This window comes from Phycodurus eques, chromosome 3 (genome assembly GCF_024500275.1).
Source record: "Phycodurus eques isolate BA_2022a chromosome 3, UOR_Pequ_1.1, whole genome shotgun sequence".
Taxonomy (NCBI): domain Eukaryota; kingdom Metazoa; phylum Chordata; class Actinopteri; order Syngnathiformes; family Syngnathidae; genus Phycodurus; species Phycodurus eques.
Genome location: NC_084527.1, coordinates 24,471,859 through 24,493,960, shown reverse-complemented (window position 1 = coordinate 24,493,960; position 22,102 = coordinate 24,471,859). Strand labels below are relative to the sequence as shown.

General features: G+C 39.6%; 2 protein-coding genes across 2 annotated transcripts in view; one reads left to right on the top strand and one right to left on the bottom strand.

Annotated features, from left to right (window-relative positions):
* The window catches only part of fbxw8 (F-box and WD repeat domain containing 8), a 26,688-nt gene extending 14,054 nt beyond the window's left edge, over positions 1-12,634 (top strand). The window contains exons 8-11 of the mRNA XM_061672762.1: positions 596-726; positions 10,346-10,519; positions 10,602-10,718; positions 11,731-12,634. Of these exons, the coding sequence (XP_061528746.1) occupies positions 596-726; positions 10,346-10,519; positions 10,602-10,718; positions 11,731-11,878 (570 nt within the window). The 3' untranslated portion in view covers positions 11,879-12,634. The remainder of the gene's footprint in view (positions 1-595; positions 727-10,345; positions 10,520-10,601; positions 10,719-11,730) is intronic.
* Positions 12,316-22,102, bottom strand: tesca (tescalcin a). Its single transcript, XM_061672782.1, has 8 exons — positions 21,995-22,102; positions 20,424-20,493; positions 19,151-19,231; positions 15,726-15,871; positions 15,013-15,074; positions 13,812-13,919; positions 13,277-13,324; positions 12,316-13,208 (listed from the first exon to the last, which is right to left on the bottom strand). The coding sequence occupies exons 1-8, from the start codon at positions 22,059-22,061 to the stop codon at positions 13,116-13,118; spliced, it is 675 nt and encodes a 224-aa protein (XP_061528766.1). The 5' UTR covers positions 22,062-22,102; the 3' UTR covers positions 12,316-13,115.

The following is a 22,102-nucleotide window of genomic DNA, read 5'->3' as shown; positions in this document are numbered from 1 at the left end:
GTAACAGGACTACGCATACTTTGTTTTTTTGCTACTTTTTGTTGTTCAAATGAGCATTGTCAGTGAGCAAACTGGCAAGTTGATACACTCATGACGTTACCCACGTGATTACCCGGTAATATGGACGTGCCCATTTGATGGAAGGTTTTGCTGTCAAAGTGCAATAAATCAATATAGAGAGATTAAGATCAAACTCCCTTGTTTACAAAAAGTTTAAGTCCCTAAAGCATCAAAATGGTTTATCCTGAGTCCAAGCTAACAGTCACAGGAGTAAAACAGGCATGTGGTAGATAGCACGATATCCTCATGTAGCAGTCTACAATTTTACACAAGCAGAAAATCCGAGTTTTGTTCATAAAAAGTTAAGCCTCTAAAACATCACAAAGGTTTGTCCTGTTAAGCCAACAGACACAGGAGCAAAACAGGCATGGGGCAGTTAGCATGAGAAACGAACATAGTCAGCTAACGGTAATGAGAGCAAAATGGGGAAAGCACAAAATGTTACTCAAATGTGCCACACCAGCGGCACAAGATTTCAATCAAAGTTCTTAGTATACAAGCGTTCCGAATGCTAAATGTGCATCTCCCATTGCAGATCCACGTGTACAGCTTGGCGACGGGCAAGGCGGTGGCATGTGTTGGGGACTCGCCAGGAGACTTCACCTGTATTCATCTCCACGACGGCAACGCGCCGCACATGATGGTGTGCGGGAACAATGACAGGCGGTGGGTACAGCACATACACAGATGCACAAAAAGCACCCACACGAACACAAAAGCATGCCCACACACAAACAAAACTAAAAAAAAATTGGATAAAGAAACAAAAACCCACACAAAAAACCCACGCAAACATAAAAAACACAAACGAATTCACACAAACTAACACAAATGAACTTTTACACTTTTTTAACTTTTTGCACACACAAAACAAAGAATACAGAAAAGACAAACACACACCTAAACCACACAAAAACACACACACACACACACAACATAAGCGCTCACACACAAAAACACATGTAACCCAAAAGCACACATAACCACATACGCACAAAAACAAACGCACACAAACTTAAACACTCGACCTGCTGGAAGACGAGCTGTTCCAGCAGTTATACACCACTCTAGGACTACACAATTAATCGAAGCACACTTTCATGATCACGACTTTGGCTCCGCGATTAAATGAGCCTGATCGTTGCTGATTTTTTTACATTAAAAATGGGGCACTGCTGCATATGAAAAGTGCTTCATTTATAGCACTGCCTGCAACCCAGCCAGCCAAGCCACCAGGCGGCGAACGTATGGTTAAGGCTTTATTCAGGGATGGCACCGCGCTCCGTGGCCAACTTCAAAATCAAAGCTTAAAATGGCTTTGAAGTCCAATGTAGTAATATATTAATCTTTTATTTTGAAGTTGGCCCGCTCAGCAAATTGGCAGAGAGGTGGCATGTCACGGTAAGGCACTATTAACAGTCGTTGTAGCGGGTACTTTGACTTTAACTTTTCGGCTGTTTGACGAGCGTATTTATTGCTGCAAATGTTGACCCAAAAGCGAACAGGAGACGTATGGTTAGAGTGGATGTTTTATGTAATATTTCAGGTAGGATTACTTGTACAGAGTTCAGTAAAGCTGATCACGAGTGCGGAGGGGGTTCTTGCGTCGTTTGAGGAGAAGAGAGACTTCAGGAGACAATGCGTAGCCAGGCTGGGCAAAGGACACTGCGATGAGATGTTTGAGAGGCACACTCATGGAAGTGGGAATCATCTGGCACCTGCTTGTCGAGCCGGCAGGATCTTTAAACCCAGTTGATAGCGGATTGGTTGCAGGTGCGCAAGAATGAGTGTCCCTCCAGAAGCTGCCCAGCCCAGCCTGAAACAATAAAGCAGTCGACAAGTAGTGTGGTGCAGGAAATGAAACCACCAAAATATGACGAGCCTGTGCCAAACCATCACAGTACCCCCTCCTCAACGGACGCCTCCTGTGATTCGCCCAGACCTAACAAAATTCGCCCTATAAAAATCCCTGACGAGTGAGGGGTTCAGGATCAGGCGACGGGAGATCCACAAACGCTCTTCAGGGCCATAACCCACCCAATCCACCAGATATTGGAAACTCCGCCCCTGGAGACGGACGTCCAGTATCTTGGAAACCGTGAACGCAGGATGGTTGTCCATGAGCCGAGGAGGGCATAGGGGGTCGACCTGAGGGCCGAAGACACTGGAAGAAACCGGCTTGAGCAGGGAAACATGGAAGGTGGGGTGGACATTCATGGAAGCCGGTAGGTTCAGACGACAGCCACACCCTCTGTCCGACCCGATACTCTGGGGCGGGGGATCGGTGACGGTCAGCCAGCTGCTTATTCCTTTCCGCCGAGCGGTTGAGGGCTCCTGTAACGGTTTCCCATGCTCCCTTTACTCTGCGGACATGATCCTTAACTGCAGGGTCAGCCACTTCCACCTCCTGGTAAGGGAGCAAGAGAGGTTGGAAACTATAACATGCCATGAAAGGCGACAAACCTGTCGCAGAGTAGGAGATGGAGTTATGGGCATATTCTACATAGGGAGGAAAGTGCTCCAAGAAACCGGATGGCGTGCGGCGACATAGCGTAAAGCGGCTTCCAAATCCTGGTTGGCATGTTCCGTTTGGCCGTTGGTCTGGGGATGGTAACCCGAGCAGAGGCTGGCTGCTGCGCCCACATCCTTACAAAACTCTCTGCGGCCCACGATCTGAAACAGTATCTTGAGGGATTCCGTGAAGCTTGAATACATGGTTACCGAGAAGGTTGGGGGTTTCAATGGCTGAAGGTAACTTGGAAAGGGCCACATAATGGACAGACTTTGAGAAGCGATAAATTATAGTGAGAATAAAAGTATTACCTTCGGATGGCGCCCGGAGACAAAATCCACAGTGATATGAGACCAAGGACGGCTAGGAATGGGAAGGGGACGCAGCAGACAAGCAGGGGGTTGATGGAAGGCTTTTCCTTGGGCACAGATGGAGCAAGGCGCCACAAATGCTCTGGTATCCTGGGCCATGCTGGGCCACCAGAAATGCCTGCGAAGGAAATCTAGGGTTCCATGAACTCCGGGATGACAAATTAATCTGGAGGAATGCCCCCATTAGAGGACTTCAGAACGAGCTACAGGGGGAACAAACAATCGGTTTGGGGGGCAAGGGGAATAGTGTAATAAGTCACTTGAAAGCTCGTGCTCCTATCTACAGCCTATACGACTTTCGGCGCAGTTAGCAGCTCGAGGGAGATTTTTGATTGTACAACAAAGTCTTGGTCTATGAAGTTATCCTTGGCTCTTGAGTCCAAAAGAATCGGAAGAGACATAACATTTGAATTGTAATTTAGACTAGCCGAGAGAGAGGGGACGAAGAAGTTTGGCTCAACAGAGTGCTCTCCTCCCCTGATGAGCTAGGCCTTTTGGCCACACTGGACAAGTGACTCCCAGGTGTCCAGCATTTCCGCAGTAAAAGCACAACTTGCACCACTGCTGTTCTGTGAGGGTCAGACGAGTGGCGCCGAGCTGCATGAGTTCCTCCAGGGGTTGAGGGGGCACAGGAGCTTGGACCTGCCCAACGGGGCTATCGAGAGGATTGTTTTTATATGTTTATTTAAAAAAACGCTTGATGAAAACAACAAATAGTTCAAAACAAGATCTCCGTCGCATACTAAACCACTGTTTTCTATTGCACTAAATAATTGTTTATATCATGTTTAACATGTATAATAGTGATTTGTTCAAAACATTTATTTTTCTGTAAATCATTCATTCATTTATTTTACATTGTTTTTGCAAGACAAGCTAATTTATTAAAAAAATTACAATAAAGCAGTGTTAATTCTGATATTTGTTTTAGTGGTTTAAAAAAAGTACAGATAATAATACCATTAAAGTACCGGCCCTATAAGCAGTATCGTTAAGAGTAGTAATATCATTAAAATCCTAACGATACCCATCCCTTGTACTTCGTGAAACTTTTTTTCAAATTACTGCCCATAACAGTGTGTCTAAAAATTTATATACAGAAACAGTTACTATACAAAAAATATAGTATTTAATAAAGTACAAATAAAGTATTTCCGACCCTGAATGTAGATGGCACCCACAAACACACGCGCGCACACACACGCACACACGCGCACATGCGTGTACATGCCAGATGAGGAGGAAAAGCACGAGAGTCTTTGTTGTTTTTGTTGTTGTTGTGTGTTTGGAACATATGAGCTGCCAGGCAAAGATCAGGCACTTTTCTAGCATGGTTTTTTGAGACTCCTTTGTGTGTCCACTCATCATCGACACACCTACCAAAATTGTTGTTGCCAAGTAATATAATTTCGGGGCTGAATTTTCAAACTTGTACTCCGTGACGCTAAGTACGCTAGTAACAAAGAGTGATTAGCGTTTTAGTCATCTTTGTGATTAAAATTCATTTGGCTTTGCTTTGTGTCGAGCTTTTTGCGTGATTGGTCTTCTCTCAGCCAATCAGAGGTCAGCGAGCAAGAGTGCAACGCCCCCCCCCCCGGGGACCTTCGGTTCCATCTGTTGACGCTGTGCCTTCATTACAGCCCATGGGCACTCATTAGCATATTAGCATAATCACATTGGGTTTTTGCAATTACAAAATGTCCAACACAATCGCAGTTTAATGTCCACTCTTGTCTTCTAATTTCATTCCCCCCCATAGGAAATAACAAAGGTAAATTCATCTGTTCTGGGGTCAAACTGTCGCCATCGTAATACATTTCCTTACCAAACTCCAAGTAACATTCCCAACTTTGACACAAGTATAATATTAAGCACTGTGTAGTTACACTAAAATACAGGTAAAATGAAGTAAAAATACTCCTTGCATTATTGGAGAAGGAACAGTGGCGTTTTAGAAGTATTGATGGAATTCACAATGTCTGTTTATAAAAGTGGCGGCACGGTGGAGGAATGGTTAGAGCGTCTGCCTCACAGTTCTGAGGACCGGGGTTCAATCCCCGGCCTCCCCTGTGTGGAGTTTGCATGTTCTCCCCGTGCCTGCGTGGGTTTTCTCCGGGCACTCTGGTTTCCTCCCACATCCCCAAAACATGCGTGGTATGTTAATTGAAGACTCTAAATTGCCCGTAGGTGTGAATGTGAGTGCTAATGGTTGTTTGTTTGTATGTGCCCTGCGATTGGCTGGCGACCAGTTAGGGGTGTACCACGCCTCCTGCCTGATGATAGCTGGGATAGGCTCCAGCACGCCCGCGACCCGAGTGAGGAGAAGCGACTCAGAAAATGGATGGATGGATGTTTATAAAAGTACCTTATTTTCACGACCATAAGGCGCACCGTATTAAAAGGCGCAGTCCCAGTTATGGGGTATATTTCTGTATTTAACACATACATAAGGCGCACCGTATTATTGGGCACAGGCATGGTAAAACATACGCTAGCTTAAAACATACGGTAGCATGCATGCACGCTAAAGAAGAAGATGAGGACTTTGATGGATTTGTGGATGAGGATTGTTAAAAAAATAATGTGAGTACATTGTTAAATACTTCAATAAAGTACAACTGAACTCAGTTTTGCTCCCGCTGCCTTTTTAAAAACATTGTTTTAGCGTGCATGCATGCTACCGTACGTTTTAAGCGAGTGTATGTTTTAGCATGCCTGTGCCCAATAATACTTATGTGTGTGTTAAATACAGAAATAGACCTCATAACTGAGACTGCACGTTTTAATACGGTGCGCCCTATGGTCGTGAAAATACGGTAATATTTTCCTATAGAATAACAAATATTGAAGCCAGCTAATAAAGCCAGTAAAGCAGAAAATCGGTGCTTCGTGCCTTTATTGTTGCCGTCACCCAGCTCAGCTGTGCAACGAGAGAAGGGAGTTAACCCCTGCGTCTCTCGACCACGGTCGGGTGACTGTAGCAAGAAAGGTTAACACTTTGTATAAAGAAACTAAAATACATTAAAATACAAAAATAAGATGCTGTACTTACCATTATTGCTGACAGTGTGAAAAAAGGAGACAGAAATAGGCAAAGCTACTCCCGGCGCACAAACACAGACAAGCACTATGCACTAGCTAAGCAGAAACACTACGGTGCTGGGACAAAATGGCGGACAAGGCAGGAGCGTCGTAAAGTCAAAACGTCGTAGGTCGAGTACGTCCTAACTCGAGGACTTTCTGTATTTGGAAGTGGTGACGCAACAGCCTGGAAGAAACTTGGCAAGGTTTCCCTGCTGAGTGGACCGCAACTCGGCGATATGTATTTGTCATTGTTGAAAAGAAAGCCCTAACTTTCTTTATTTTAAGGAGGAGGAGGTAATGTTGCAGCAAAAAAAAAAAAAAAAAAAAAAGGAATGGGAATATCCCATACTAATTTCCCATAAGCATTTCGGAGCTTAAATTAGTTTGAGTTTTCTACTGTTTGACAACATGCTAATTGCAGACGTGGCATTGTTCCCAGTGTTCGCACTGTCCACTCACCACCTCGCCAGTGACGAATTAAATATGGTGTGGCGATGAGAACATTTCTGATGTTAGCCATGCTGGCTAAGGACCAATTTGGCTGATCAAAATCGCTCGCACCAAAAGCCCTGTTTGTGCGTGCGAGAACTGCATTTCTCTCACTGTTCATTTTCGTTCATAGTCTGGTAACTGCTACAGAGGGGTTTTCCCTCTGTTTCATAAAATGTTTCAATTTGGCATGGAGTGGAAAATCAGGAGGAGCCGCTGCTGTCTGAGCAGAAAGGCTCACAGGCTTTCCCAGCTGCAGGCAGCGCAGCAGCCCCGATAGGTCCCTCATAACCAATCGGGAAGAAGGCCCCGATGCTGGGTGAGCCTTTCTCTGTGCATCGGCCGGGTCCCCGCTCAGTGCCAATTTAAGCATATTACTGCGATGTATGTATGAAGTGTAGCTGGTCAATGTATCCTGCAATTCACATTAGTTCTTACAGCTAGCTAGTTGCCTTCTCCATCAATGCACAAGCCGCGAGTCCCACTTTGGTTGTCAGGCCGGCCGGTGAGGTCGCTGGCTCGGCCCAGGGCCGTAGCCAGCCATTTGGGGGCTCAGGGCAAACACAGTCACGCCCTCCCCCCTGGACTTTAGTTCAAGTTTGACAAAAGGTGAGTTCTGTAATTTAGGCCACTTTGTCCTGCTTTTGAAATCTTTTGCAATTATCTGACGTCTTAAACTAGCCTATTAATATTTACCACCAATCATTTTAAATAATGTTTATCATTAACTAAGAAGTGTGAATTTGAGGAAATATTAATATAATAAATCTAATATATTGAGCTAGATAAATCCCTTGAAATCCTTCTTGAGGATTATTATCTAAAAGGTGAATAATCTCAACACTTGTACTATAATTGATAAGAACATTAATCAACATTTAATGTAGTTTACAATTACAACAGCTTTTATACTCACATCTTGGTGATGAAAAGCAACACTCAAGTCAATCTCCACTTTATTATATTTTTTATTCTATAGAATAACAAATATTGAAGCCATAATTTTTTCATGATGATGATGATGATTATTATTTTGTAGCATAATGATTATGTGAGTGCGAATGGTTGTTTGTTTGTATGTGCCCTGCAATTGGCTGGCAACCAGTTCAGGGTGTACCCCGCCTCCTGCCCGATGATTAGCTGGGATAGGCTCCAGCATGCCCCCGACCCTAATGAGGAGAAGCGGCTCAGAATTATTTTTGTCCTATTAAATAATATTCAGCAATAGCTGTCCTGCGGTAATGTTCTTGACATCATTTTAAAACGATGGAAATTGAGACAAATTGTTCTGAAAATGAATTTCTGATAACAATAGCTCTCAACGTAACCTGCAAACACAGAAAATGCAAGCACAAAACATGATTGTACCTAATGTATTGCCCTTCCTTTTCTTCTTCTGTGGGGTGTATAGGCAGTTAGCAAGCCAGCTTAATGGTGCACAAGCACCACCAACTGGTATTGTCCCACTACTACAAGGAAACCAAGGTGGTGATGGTGGATGGATGTTGTAAAGTTTGCTGCCGCCATCTAGCGGTAGGGGGGCTGAAGCAAATTTGTATCTCAAATTTGTGTTCCTATCTCAAGACAAAAAAAATCAGCCAAGTGATGGCTGGCGTCTCGAAAAACCTGCAAGTCAAGGCACTCGTATCTTGAGGCACCACTTCATTAACACTGCTAAAATGGAAACTAATAACAATAATACTAATACTACTAATAATAGCGGTACGGTGGACCACTGGTTAGCATATCTGCCTCACAGTTCTGAGGAGCGGGGTTCAAATCTGGCCTCGCCTGTGTGGAGTTTGCATGTTCTCCCCGTGCCTTTCCTGGGTTTTCTCCGTGCACTCCGTTTTCCTCCCACATCCCCAAAACATGCATGGTATGTTAATTGAAGACTCTAAATTGCCCATCAGTGTGAATGTGAGTGTGAATGGTTGTTTGTTTATATGTGCCCTGCGATTAGCTGGCGACCAGTTCAGCCCCGCCTCTTGCCCGAAGTCAGCTGAGATAGGTGCCAGCACGCCCGCGACCCTAGCGGTACAGAAAATGGATGGATAATAATAATAATAATAAAATGACTTCTTTTTCCACTTGAGGGACAGTGAAAAGTGTTAAGATTCATGTTTATTATTCTCTTTTCTTGTCTGAAAATCTTTTTATTTGGCAATTAATGTCGTGCAACATCTGCTTTGTTATTTTGTGGTACTTCCCTTGTGTGTGTGTGTTTTTCTGTATTTGTGTGTAAATGAATGAGTTCTTTGACAAAGTGTGAAGCGTATCTGTTCCAAAGATTTCACTCAGCCACAGATGAACGGCACTCATTGTTGCGCCGATAGAAATTTACGCACATTCAAGCGTGAAACCTACGGAGGCCACAGTAGCATTCCGTTAGTTCACATTCCTAACTTGAATGTCAACCTCTGCCAAGGCTGAGCAATCATAAAAAAATGTCAGCCTGGCTCTTTGGATGGAGGAATAAAGATGTTTGGCCGAACTGTTCGACCCTTTCTAATATGTTAATATTTTTTCCATAATAATTTGTCCAGCGGCAACACGGTGGACGACTGGTTAGAGCGTCAGCCTCACAGTTCTGAGAGCCGGGGTTCAATCCCCGTTCCCGCCTGTGTGGAGTTTGCATGTTCTCCCCGTGCCTGCGTGGGTTTTCTCCGGGTACTCCGGTTTCCTCCCACATCCCAAAAACATGCATTCATTGGAGATTCTGAATTGCCCGTAGCTGTGACTGTGAGTGCGAATATTTGTTTGTTTGTATGTGCCATGCGATTGGCTGGCAACCAGTTAGGGTTGCTGCCCGATGATAGCTAGGATAGGCTCCAGCACGCCCGCGACCCTAGTGAGGAGAAGCAGTTCAGAATATGGATGGATGAATTTGTCCAGCGGTTGGGCGTCTGGTTAGAGCGTCAGCCACACAGCTCTGAGGAGCCGTGGTTCAAATCCCACCCCCGCCTGTGTGGAGTTTGTATGTTCTCCCCGTGCCTGCGTGGGTTTTCTCCGGGCACTCCGGTTTCCTCCCACATCCCAAAAACATGCATGGTAGGTTAATTGAAGACTCTAAATTGCCATTTGGTGTGAATGTGTGTGTGAATGGTTGTTGTTTATATGTGCCCTGCGGTTGGTTGGCGACCAGTCCACGGTGTACCCCGCCTCTCGCCCGAAGATACCTGGACTAGGCTTCAGCACGCCCGCAACCCTTGTGAGGATAAAGCGGTACAGAAAATGCACCCTAGGCTGCAGTTTGATGAGCGACTTTGTGGTTGTGTCATCACACTTGTGGTTGCATGTCTTGGACACTTGGGCGAAGCAAGGGGTGATGCTGTCAACTAATCACCACCTGGTGATGAGTTGGATCAGATGGTGGGAAAGATGCTCGTCCGACTTGGCAGAATCAAAGCTAGTGTGCTCGGAGTGTCTGGCATAGTCCCCTGTCAGAAGGAGTTTCAACTCCTGCCTCTGACAGAACTTCGCCTGTGTGCCATGGAATCTCAGATTCAGGAAGAGCAGTGTGGTTTTCATCCTGGCTGTAGAACAGTGGACCAGCTCTACACCCTCAGGTGGGTCCTCGAGCGTGCATTGGAGTTTGCCCAACCAGTCTACATGTGCTTTGTGGACTTGGAAAAGGCATTTGTCTGTGTCCCTCGGGGGTGCTGTGCGGGGTGCTCAGAGAGCCCCTGATACGGGCTGTTTGGTCCCTGTACAACCAGTGCTGCCCTCGTGACCCACGGATACCCATGGATAAACGGAAGAAGATGTTTATTATTTGTCTAACACTGTATGTGTGTAATAGTTTGCCTCTCTGCTTGTTTGTTTTCAGGGTGCGTGTGTTAGACCTGCGCACGGGCTCGTGCGTGTCTTCGCTGTACGCGCACCATCTGGGCGTGACGTCTGTGCGCATGGACGACTGGAAGGTGGTGAGCGGCGGCGGCGAGGGCCTGGTGTGCGTGTGGGAGATGCGGATGGGAACCAAGCTGTGGGAGATGCACAACAGGTGGGACTCTGACCTCCGCCCTCGTCCACAATTCCCATTGAGAAACATCTTTTGTCTCATCTTGTGTTGTGTATGCGTGCAGACATCCTGTGAGGCAAGTGCATTTCGACAGCCGCACGCTGCTGACGGCCAACATCCCCGACGACAAGACGCCGCGGGGGGCGTGCATCACTGATGACGACCTCACGGCTCACCGCAGGTAGGACATGCCCACGTGTACGCAAGTCGCAGGTTCACAATTGTCATCTATGTTCTTTAAATGTTCCTTTAACTGAACCTAAAATGGCGAAAAAAAGCTAAACTAATTTGTAATATTTTTTTCAAATATTTGTGTTTTTGTCTCAAGGTTTTGTCTACTTTTTTCATTACTGTATTTTCAGGAGTTGTGTTTACTTTTAACATTCCTGAATATATCTTTGTAATATTTTGGTCTAATATTTTTTCCTATTTTGTCTCATTTTTGTTTTCTGTATTTTTAAACATATTTTATTTTTCTAAGTACTGAATTACTTTTGGGTCAAACATTTTTCCTGTTTTGTGTAATATTTATTTTTTTGCTAATTAAAAGACAAAGAAATCTACTACTTTTGGTTTAATGTGTTTCTTTTATATATATATATATATATATATATATATATATATATATATAAATAATAAAAATAATTATTTTTTTCTTAATTTATCTTATATTGAGTTGTTTTCTCCTATTTGTTTACAATTTCAGGTAATATTTTGGTATTTTGTCAGAAAGCATCATGTTCCTTCCTAGTGACCCAAACAATTTGACATTAAAACAAATTGAAAACACCTTTTTTCTTGCCGAATTTATCTTATCATAGAATCAGAATCAGTATCATCTTTATTTGCCAAGTATGTCCAAAAAACACACAAGGAATTTGTCTCCGGTAGTTGGAGCCGCTCTAGTACGACAACAGACAGTCAATTGACAGAGAACACTTTTGAGACATAAAGAAATTGACACAGCTAAAACCAACATAGAACATAGACCGTCAAGCTATTAAAAACAATACAACAATAACAAAGTTAAAGACAATAAAAACAAAGTAGATGCTAAAACAAGGGTACAGTCTCATGCTGTGTGTTGTCAAAGATTGGCTCATGAGGTCATTTTATCCAGTCAGAAGCCCAGAAAAAGTATCTTTTTGATAATGGCGAGTTACTGATTCTGAATGTGCGTCGTTCCCGTCCAGGCACCGAGGAATCATCTGCCACTACGACTTCTCGGAGGAAGCTGGCGCCCCCGACGGGGTCCTCCCCATCTGCCGCTCCGACTACGACCAATCTCACGGCTACAACTACAACATCGCGCTCGCCATGCCCTATGACCGCCTCAGGTGACCACCCGCGCGTGCCACCCAAACTTTTATGATTCCCCTTGGACAAGTTGTCATCGAGTGTATGTGCCCTCAGCTGCCACAATATTAGGGACACCCGCATCCCCATTTACGCAACGGCACATTGTTACTCTCTGGTGTTCATTAGAGGTCAGGTGTTCATTAGAGAGGCCTTAGTAATGTAATTGAAAATTTTAAACACATAATTAAAATAATGTGTTGATATCCAACAAAACCATATTTCTCCACATATGGTTATTTTTATCCAAAACGTAAACATTTTTGTTGTTGTTTATTAAATCATTCTTTTTGTTTGTTGTCTTTATTTGTATCAAAAAAAGAAAAAAAATCTGGTGATAAATTCACAAAATTATGGAAAGAAAGTTCAAATGTATTTTTGCAAATTACATTTGTTTGGATCTTGAAATTATTTATATCCAATATATATTTTTGTTCAATTTTTTTTTAATGCAAATAAAGTGGATGATAACTCCTCAAATTATTTGTGAAAATAAAATGTCATCCAGTTAATCTAGTAATCATTTTTTACAATTATGTACTGTATTACAAAAGTACCAAAGAAGATATTCTAGTCCATTGATGCAGTGTCCCTGAACCCACCTCGTGCACAGAGGCTGCTGCGATGTGCCTGCTGTATGTAAACATGAATGGTGGCCGCACTGAATCGGTTTCCAAATATGCTGTTGATCCCCCGACATATGAAATCTCGAATATAGTGTTCAGGTGGGTTTTGTACTCGAAGTCCCTAACAAAACCTGGCACTCTCGAATGAAAATGAACTTTTGTTCAAAAGTTGCTCACAGGCGCCAGAATGAGCTCGTTCTCAGCAACATTCATCAGGCAGAAATGAACCAAGTTCAATTCAAGTTCGCCCAAAATATGAATTACTTCATGAACTTTCTTTCAGTGAACTCGTTCAGGTACAACATTGCAATCTGGTGTGATTTAAAAGTTTAAATAAGAGAATTGCCTCCTTAAAAATTAATGGATAAATTTAAATTAAATTTAGATATTTCAAAGGGTGGGGGGTAATGACCTACACATTATGATGTTCTTTCCCACAAAATATTAAGATGAAATACGAGTAATATATAATGATATAAAATAAATGATTAAATATGTTAATTTTCACAATAAAATGTAATTAACTTAAAACTTAATTTAAAATTGTGAGCTTATAATGTACTATTATTTATTATGTATTTTAGAGTATGAGGTGATCAAGCGGTGGCTTTCCCGCAGCGCATGGTGGTGGTGTCCACGTCCAAAAAGCGGATGTGCATCCGCGACTCCATCTCCAGACCTTTTAGAATCTGCATGCCAACAATAAATGAGTAAATACATTTAAAAGATAGCATTAATCAGTAGTTGTAATCCATACCTGTTCAAAATGCTCAAAGGTAATACCCTCGTAGAATTCGTCCGGTGCCTGAGAGGTGAAAAAATATTGCTATTTGAGTTGTGCATGTCACACCGTTGTCATTAGCGTGTTGGGGAGTAACTAATTACATGTAACAAGATTATGTAATTGTACTCCATTGAATTACCGGGATAAATTTTAAATAAATTATGTATTTACATTTATCATGTTTTGTTATCACTTACTTAGTTGTGTAAAGAAGAAATTTGTGGTTAATTCCAAAATAATGATCTATGGTTTTAATCCGCTTTTCTTTTCGAAGAAAATTCCATTGATGCATTCATTCAAAATTAAGAAAAGTAATCAAAATGGAATCAAATGCTATTAGTGGTATTACTTTGAGAAAGTAAGGGAAATAGTTACACTAGCTATTACATTTTCAACAGGGTAATTTGTAATCCTAAATAACTACATTTCCAAAGTAATCTTCCCAACACTTGTCATTAGCGTGTGTGTCACGTGTTGTGAGAATGTGCGCTGACAGGCGTGTGGTTACCATGTGCGGCACGTTGATACTGGCCACTTCCAACATGGCCGCGTCGGCAATGGCCTTGGCCGCCTCGTGCCCGATGGCGCCGCTTTTGGACAGCAGCTCCTCCACCACCTCAACGCCGGAAGAAAAAAAAAATATATATATATAGTTTTTTTGTGGCCTGATGGTAACTCCTTTGATTGATTAGATTTATAATCAAGTTAAATATGTATGATAGAATTTGAACACTGCGATTGGCTGGCGACCAGTTCAGGGTATACCCCGCCTCTCGCCCGAATATAGCTGGGATAGGCTCCAGCACGCCCGCGACCCGCGTGAGGGGAAGCAGTATGGAAAATGGATGGATGGATTGAATTTTAACATAATTATGGAAAATTCTGTTCAATTTTGATTGCATGTTGTCATTAGGTGAAAGCCTATGTGCTCATGTCAGTTTTCAAATGTGTCAATAAGTGAAATTTATTTTATTCAAATGACTAAATCAATATGTAAATTATTTGCATCTTTATTTATTCCCCAGTGAATTTTTAAGCTTTAATTTTGTAAATGTACTTCATTTGTTAATGTGATTATTTAAACACAAACTTGTTTTATATCATATTTTGCTCAAATAATTAAATATGATAAAAAAATTAAACAATTTATATTTTTTTATTCAAATGTAATTACTTTAAACCCATAAATTTTTATTATTTTTGTTTCACAATTTAGCTTTGTTTTACATCATTTGAATAATTTATACTGTTGTTATTTAAAGTATTCATTATATACTGATCATAACATTAAAAACTAAAATAAATGAAAATTATTTTTTTTACATTGTAATCCCCATAGATTTCTTTCAATTTTATAAATTACCTTTATTTCAGTTCATAATCAATGGTTTATATTTGATCGCATTAAAATGTTTTTGTGATTTTATTTATTTATTTATATGCCATTCAATTATTTTTCCATTTCTTTTATTTTTTAAATAATTTTAACAAGTTTACATTACTTGATTGATTTGATTCCACGTTTTCTTTGTAATTTTAATGTAATAATTTCACTTCATTTGACACGATTTGATATCACTTGAGCTATTCCATTATTGCAGCGATGGACAAAGGTATTAGGACGGCTACAGCAACTGAAAGCAACGCAATCCAACATGAACCCACGCAAAATCCCGTGAAAATCGTTTGATGCTGCTGGTGGTGGTTACCTTCTTGTACTCAGCCAGCGTGATGGTGCCGTCACTGTCCGTGTCGTGCATGTTGAACAAAACTGCAAACGGAAAGTTTTCATCATCATCACTCATCAACCTCACTAAACAAAACAAATCTCAAGAGCCATAATAAGATTTAGCAGAGAACAACTACTAAGTAAAGATTTACTATTATGATTTATACAAGTATATGCGTGTGTGTGTAATAAAAAATATAGAATTGAGGTAAAATATTTCATAAAGTAAATGAGTGGCGTTTAAAAAATGTTTTTGTTTTTTTTAGTACGACTAAATGGGGTTCAAATAATGGAGTTGAAATACATATAATTAAATAATTATGACTTAATGTTTTAACAAGGTTATTATAGTTAACGAAAATGAACACAATTAAATTAAAATTGAAAAACATTTGTCAAAATAAAAATTAACGATATTGAAAAATCCCCAACTTATAAACCTGGTTTACAATATTAGCATTTTTCTTTAAACAATAGTAAACAAATGGATCTTAAATAATTATATAAAGTCTAAGTACTGGATGGCGCATGCGATACTTTGTGTTTGTTGTAACTTTGCAATCATGTCCTGTAGTTAATTTAGTCATGCGGCGGCGTTAAAGCGGCATCGGCACCGGAATTTGGGTCAAATGTCTTGCCGGCCCGCGTCTATTCTTGAGATCAGGCGCGCGGCAAGCCGTAGCAAAGGCTCACAGCGCAGCTTTCGCTTCCTGATGGCCTGGCGCTCCTCCTCGCTGCTCTTGTTCTCGGGCGGCCGGAAGTGACTCATGACCATCAGGAACTGCTCCAAGCTGATCTCCTCCAAGGAGCCGACCGCCGCATCCTCCTGCTGCTGGTTTCTGCGAGTGTGGAGGCACACCGTGGCCAATAAGAAATCAACAAATCCAAAGATTCCCTGCAGAAAACGCAAAAATCTACAATTTAACTTTTTGGGGGGGTGGGAGGGAGTGCACTAACCTTGTCTGGATTTTTACATGATATAATAAGGTTAAAAAGAAGCAGTTCCTCAACAAAAAATTAATCTAACTCAAAATTATACAATTTCACTATTTTTGTAGGTGAGAGTGGGAGCGCCTGTGTTAAATATGAATATTTCTTCTATCAAAACCTTTGCACCGGAATTGTGCAATTTTACTTTTTTTTTTAAGGGTGGTGGGGGGTGTTGGAGGGTGTGCGCCAAATGTGTCTGGATTTTTTTGGATCGAAATATTATTATCCCAGCTGTCTTTGGGCGAGAGGCAGGGTATACCCTGAACTGGTCGCCAGCCAATCGCACAGCACATATAAACAAACAACCATTTGCACTCACATTCACACCTACGGACAAGTTAGTCTTCAATCAACCTACTCTGCATGCTTTTGGGATGTGGGAGGAAACCGGAGTACCCGGAGAAAACCCACGCAGGCACAGGGAGAACATGCAAACTCCGCACAGGCGGGGCGGAGATTTGTACCCCTGTCCTCAAAACTGTGAGGCGGATGTGCTAACCAGTCGCCCACCGTGCTGCTATTATTAGTAGTATTAGTATTATTATTATTAGTTTCCATTTTAGCAGTGTTAATGCAGTGGTGCCTCAAGATACGAGTGCCTTGACTTGCGAGTGTTTCGAGACACCAGCCATTACGATGCTGATTTTTTTGTTTTGAGATACGAGCACAAATTTGAGATGCAAAGTAAATATATTGAACATAAACATAACCTCCCACCACCAAGCTTCAGTGTAAACATTACCTATTTTTTGGAATGGCAGTAGGGCGCTAACAATGTCAGGATTCCCCCCCACACACACACACACAAAAAGAGGGTTAAAAATTGTACTTTTGATTTCAAATCGTACAATTGTAAATTTTTTAAGGAAGTGAGAGGCGGTGAAGCAACTTTGCAGGACTTTCACCGCCCTTCCCAACACACACGCACACACAAAAGAAGCTTACATATGAACATTCCCTCAACGAAAATGAACTTTCAACTCTAAATTGTACAATCAGAGGTGGTGTGCCAACTCTGATATTTTCCCCCACAAATGTGATTATTTTTCACAAAATAAAAAGGTTGTACATTACCATTCCAAAACATTTGGACTCTTTTCAAGGTAAGAACGTGTGCACTAACTGGATGAACAAAATAAAAAAAGCTCCACTTTGAGTATTCCCTCTGTAAACATAAAATTTTTTATATGAAAATGTATACTTTCCCTTTTTTTAGGGTGAGAGGAGGTGCACCAACTCTGTTTGGATTAGTTCTCCCCAAAGTGATATTCCCCCCCTCACAAAAGACTGTTACATGTGAACATTCATTTTATAAAAATGTACCTTTTAATTTGAAAATGTACAATTTGACCTTTTTTTGCAGGTGTAATGGGGTGCACAAACTTTGTCTGTATTTTTTTCTCCCTAAATTACTTTCTGTTCCCCACAAATAAATATCAGCAAATATCAAATAAATATGAACATTACACAATGTATATCTAAATATTTTCTTCATACCATTTTGATTTGTACTCAAAAGCAAACAATTTGACTTTTTATTAGGGTGCGCGCCAACTTGGTCGAGATTTCCCCCCAACAAAGTCAAGTTAAATATAAATAATTTTGTAAAAAAAAAAAAGATTTACTATACCAGACAGCACCTACACTTTCACTCTGGCGCGCCCCTTGGAGCGCACCCCAGTTTGGACTGGCCAGAAAGTCGCAGGGAAGATGTTTGTGGCAATAAATTCTCCACAGACGTCTTGTGAACGTCCTTTTGATCCCGGCCGAACAATTTTTATGACCTTTTATTGCTGAGCTTTTAAAGGATGTTTGTGCTGAATGTGTATAAAAGTCCAACCCGTCTTGTGCTTCGCTGCTTGACTTCACCATGCTGAACTAAGCTCAGCCAAATAATAGAAACATTTTCGAAATAGGTTCTTGTTACTGGGAAGGAGCTCACGCTTGTCAAATAGCGATAGCGTGTTTAGCTTTCCGCCTCTGTCACGTGGGAATGTTGGTTGCGTAATTGCGATAATAAATATTAGTGAGACGTGGTACACTTTGTGTTTTTCGAAATGCTAGCAGGTCAGAGTGACCGCGCGACTAACGGCGGCGTGATTGACATTGCGCGACAACAGCTTCAGCTTTCCAAATAGTGAGCCCAGCTACCCTCATGACTCATTTTTAGTCATCATGTTTATTTCGTTTATTCTCTATTAAATCGTTTTTTTTTTAATTTATTTGAGCTAATCACTAAATGAAAAAACATGAAAAGTTAAATATATAATAAATATATAAAGTAAAATGAAATGACAATAGAATAAATATTTTATACTGTCATGTTTTTGTATTTATAAAAATGCATTAAAAACTTTGAATTCATTGTATATATTATGATATTGTTGAATATAAATTAAAATAATGCAAAGCGTGAAATATGTTATTCTTATTATTATACCAACTTCATTATTTTATTACCATTATTTGTAAAAATATTAATCAATTTAATGGGTATAACAAAATAAAAATAGAAGAGCTAAAAATATGTTTTTAACACTCTATTATACAGTTGTTATTCTATTTTTAAAACATTCACAATATCAAAATTATCATTAAATTATATTTAGAACATTATTTTAAAGACAAATTATACAGAATAATTTAAAACATTGAATATATAATTATTACTACTGTACCAAATATGGTCATAATTAATTAAATATAAAATATATCACTGTAGTCAATAAAATAAAATATTAAAATAACATTTATACATCTATTATACAGATATATTTTTAGTTTATTTAAAAATCTCTAATAATTATGAATTGTTTATTTTATCCATTATTCTCTTATATGTTCGTTGCACCAAATATGATCATTATTTTAAAAAGTAGGAATATGATTTTATGTGTTTACTTAATAAACAGTACATAATAAATGATAAAAATAATTATTACGATAATTAAAAATAATTTTAGAGATAATTGATAAAAACTGATAACATTGATAAAAATAATAACATAAAATATACAATAAGGAAAAACGAAAAAAATATATTTAGTTTTAACATTTCATCGACTAAACAACATCAATAATAACAGTAATAATAATAATGATTGTCATAATGGACATTATTTGCTAACCTTTTGTCAAAGAAGGCATCGATGATTTGCTTCTTAATGGGATTGTTGGCAAGTGCTGGAATGCTGTCCAAATTCGCTCTGCTGCAATGCGACACGCAAACACAACACACACACACACACACACACACACACACACACATTGGTCATTGTTGGTTTTGATTTGACAATTTCCACCATTTGTCATTGAATCACACACAAAATGGACAAAATTTAAGAAACCTTGGCAGAGGTCCGGATTGAGTGAGAAATAAGTCTTTGGAATTGATTGATTATTTTTTCTTTTTTTCTTTTGCGCTGGGGTGTGTATTGATTGCAAAGAGCAGGAGGAAAAGTTTTATGTGACATTCACAAGGTTTCTTCAGTGTTTGCAAACTGGTGATAGGGAGGATTAAGTAGGATTTTGTACCCCCCAAAATTGTTTTATTATTTTTTTTAATAGGGCGTAAATGTAAGAGAAATGATCTATTCCTGGGTCCACTCGCTCTTTTTGAATTGTGTTTCCTAAAAAGCCAAAGAAAAAGGCCCCCAAAACACTGATACGATCCTTGAGGCGGTTCGAATTCAGAGGTTTTGTGCAAATTTAGGCCGTAATTTTACTTGGGGGGGACGGTGAGTGAAACATTCATCTTTTTAATGCTCGCTGAACTGAGTTTTTGATGTTTGAACACGGAGGTTTTGTACAACCTTTGTACATGAAAAAAATTGTGGTTGAGTTCTGACTTCTACAACATAAAAAACAAAAAGACAAAGAAAAAGCAAAAAATGTGCGTTAAGTAGTTAACCCAGTATTGCGAGCTGAACTATGCTTTTTATCGTGAAAAAATGCAATTTATTTCCCAATTGTACAACATAAAAGACAGAAAAAGACAAAGAAAAAGAAAAACATTTGCCTAATCTTAATCCTTTAATACTTGATGAATTGAGCTCTCAACATTTGAACTTGAACGTTTTTTACAACTTTATTGTACATGAAAAATGATTTATTTGAGTTCTGACCTGTACACCATAGAAGACACAAAAACTATGCTTTTCCACCGAAGAGAAATGTGAATGATTTCCAAATTTTACAATGTAAAAAACCCCACATTTTCTTCACGTTAATCCTTTGATCCTCGCTGAACTGACGAGTCGCGTGACATCACACAGGATGTTTGAACTCGGATGTTTTACATGACTTTAGAAGTGTTATTTTACTATCATTGAGCTAGCTCTACTGGGCTATCTTTTCAATGTAAAATTCCTTTTCAAAATAAGAGCCTGCTTGACGTTTTACCTCATCGTCTCCTCGTTTCCGCTCAGTTGTCGGAATCTTTTGTGGAGATTTTTGATCTGCTCCGTGGAAACTGCGACACATGCACACACAAACACAAAGGTGGGTCACAAAGTGAGACGTTAGTTGCATAAATGTCCATTTAAAAAAAGAAATAAAAAAGACGATAAGGCACGAGCAATAACGAAGTGACCCACTAAAAAGTTCAGTCTCTTGAAGCAGACAAACACTCACCACACACAATATTAGATAAAGCTGACAATCTAATACCAATTTTATACACTTTTTCATGTTTTCCTTAATCAAATGAATGTAGTAAAAATATTTTTTAAATACTGCACAATACATTTGATCTCAAAGTAAAAAAAATACTTTTTAAAATAAAAGGATAGTCACAAAAATACCATATATGCTTGTTTTCTTGTTTATTGACTTAAAATTCATTTAAAAATACTTTTTAAAATCTGCAATTTAAATTTATTTTACAAGATAGCTAACGCGATGTTTAACTATTTTCATTGTAAACAAATAATATGCTCATTTTTAACTTTTATTATCTTAACAATCAATAAATCAACGATTCATATGCCAATTTAATTTAACTGAAAAACACAAAAGACTTTGAAGGACATGCATTATAAAATATTTGAGTGTATAAATATTTAGAATTAAAAATTGTAGTTACAAAAGATCCATGCCTCCATTTTATGAGCCACTTCTCCTCACTAGGGTCGCGGGAGTGCTGGAGCCTATCCCAGCTATCATCGGGCAGGAGGCGGGGTACACCCCGAACTGGTCGCCAGCCAATCGCAGGGCACATATAAACAAACAACCATTCGCACTCACGTGCACACCTACGGGCAATTTAGAGTCTTCAATTAACCGACCATGCATGTTTTTGGGACGTGGGAGTAAAATAAATCTAATTAAAAAGTGTCTTTAATAAGATAATAATTTGAATTGACACTATCATACAATTCATAATTGAATGTTTATTTTTGTTGTTGTGTGTTTTAAAATGGAATAGACCTTTTTAATAAAACAGACGTTTTAATTAAAAAAAGTTAAAGAAATAAATTTTGAGTTTTAAAAATCTGCCTTGACACATATTCATGTAACAAAAATGGGTGAAAATATATGAGAAAGAGTCATGCAACCTACAATTAATCAATTTGAATTAAAGTACTGAAAAATACTACACAAAGTTAATAAAATTTGAAATGAAAATAGAAATTAAATCACTTAAAATTCATAGTAGAATTGTTAAATTAATCGGACAGATCATGAAAAAAATACAAATTAATAAATCCAAAAAGTATGTGCCACTTCACACCTCAATTTCCTTGAATAAATCATTAATTATTGCTGTAAAAGCATATTTTGAAAAAATAAATCTGTACTGGAACACATCACCCAATGAAGTGAGTGAACTCAATTGGATAGCTTTCGTTTCACTTGACTGTCGAAAGAGAAAACATTTCTGCTTCTTCAGCAAGAAAATCTGCACACTAGTGAGACTATAATAAAAGTGTCAATTCAAAATCAAAGCACTCCTAACTGAAGTCTCGCCTTACATCCGGTCTTGTGTGCGAGCTCCTCATAGCGCTGTTGGCGCTCGGGACGTGCCTGCCAGGATCCCATGGCCGCTTCTGCACAAACTTGACTTTGTGTGGCCAAATCAA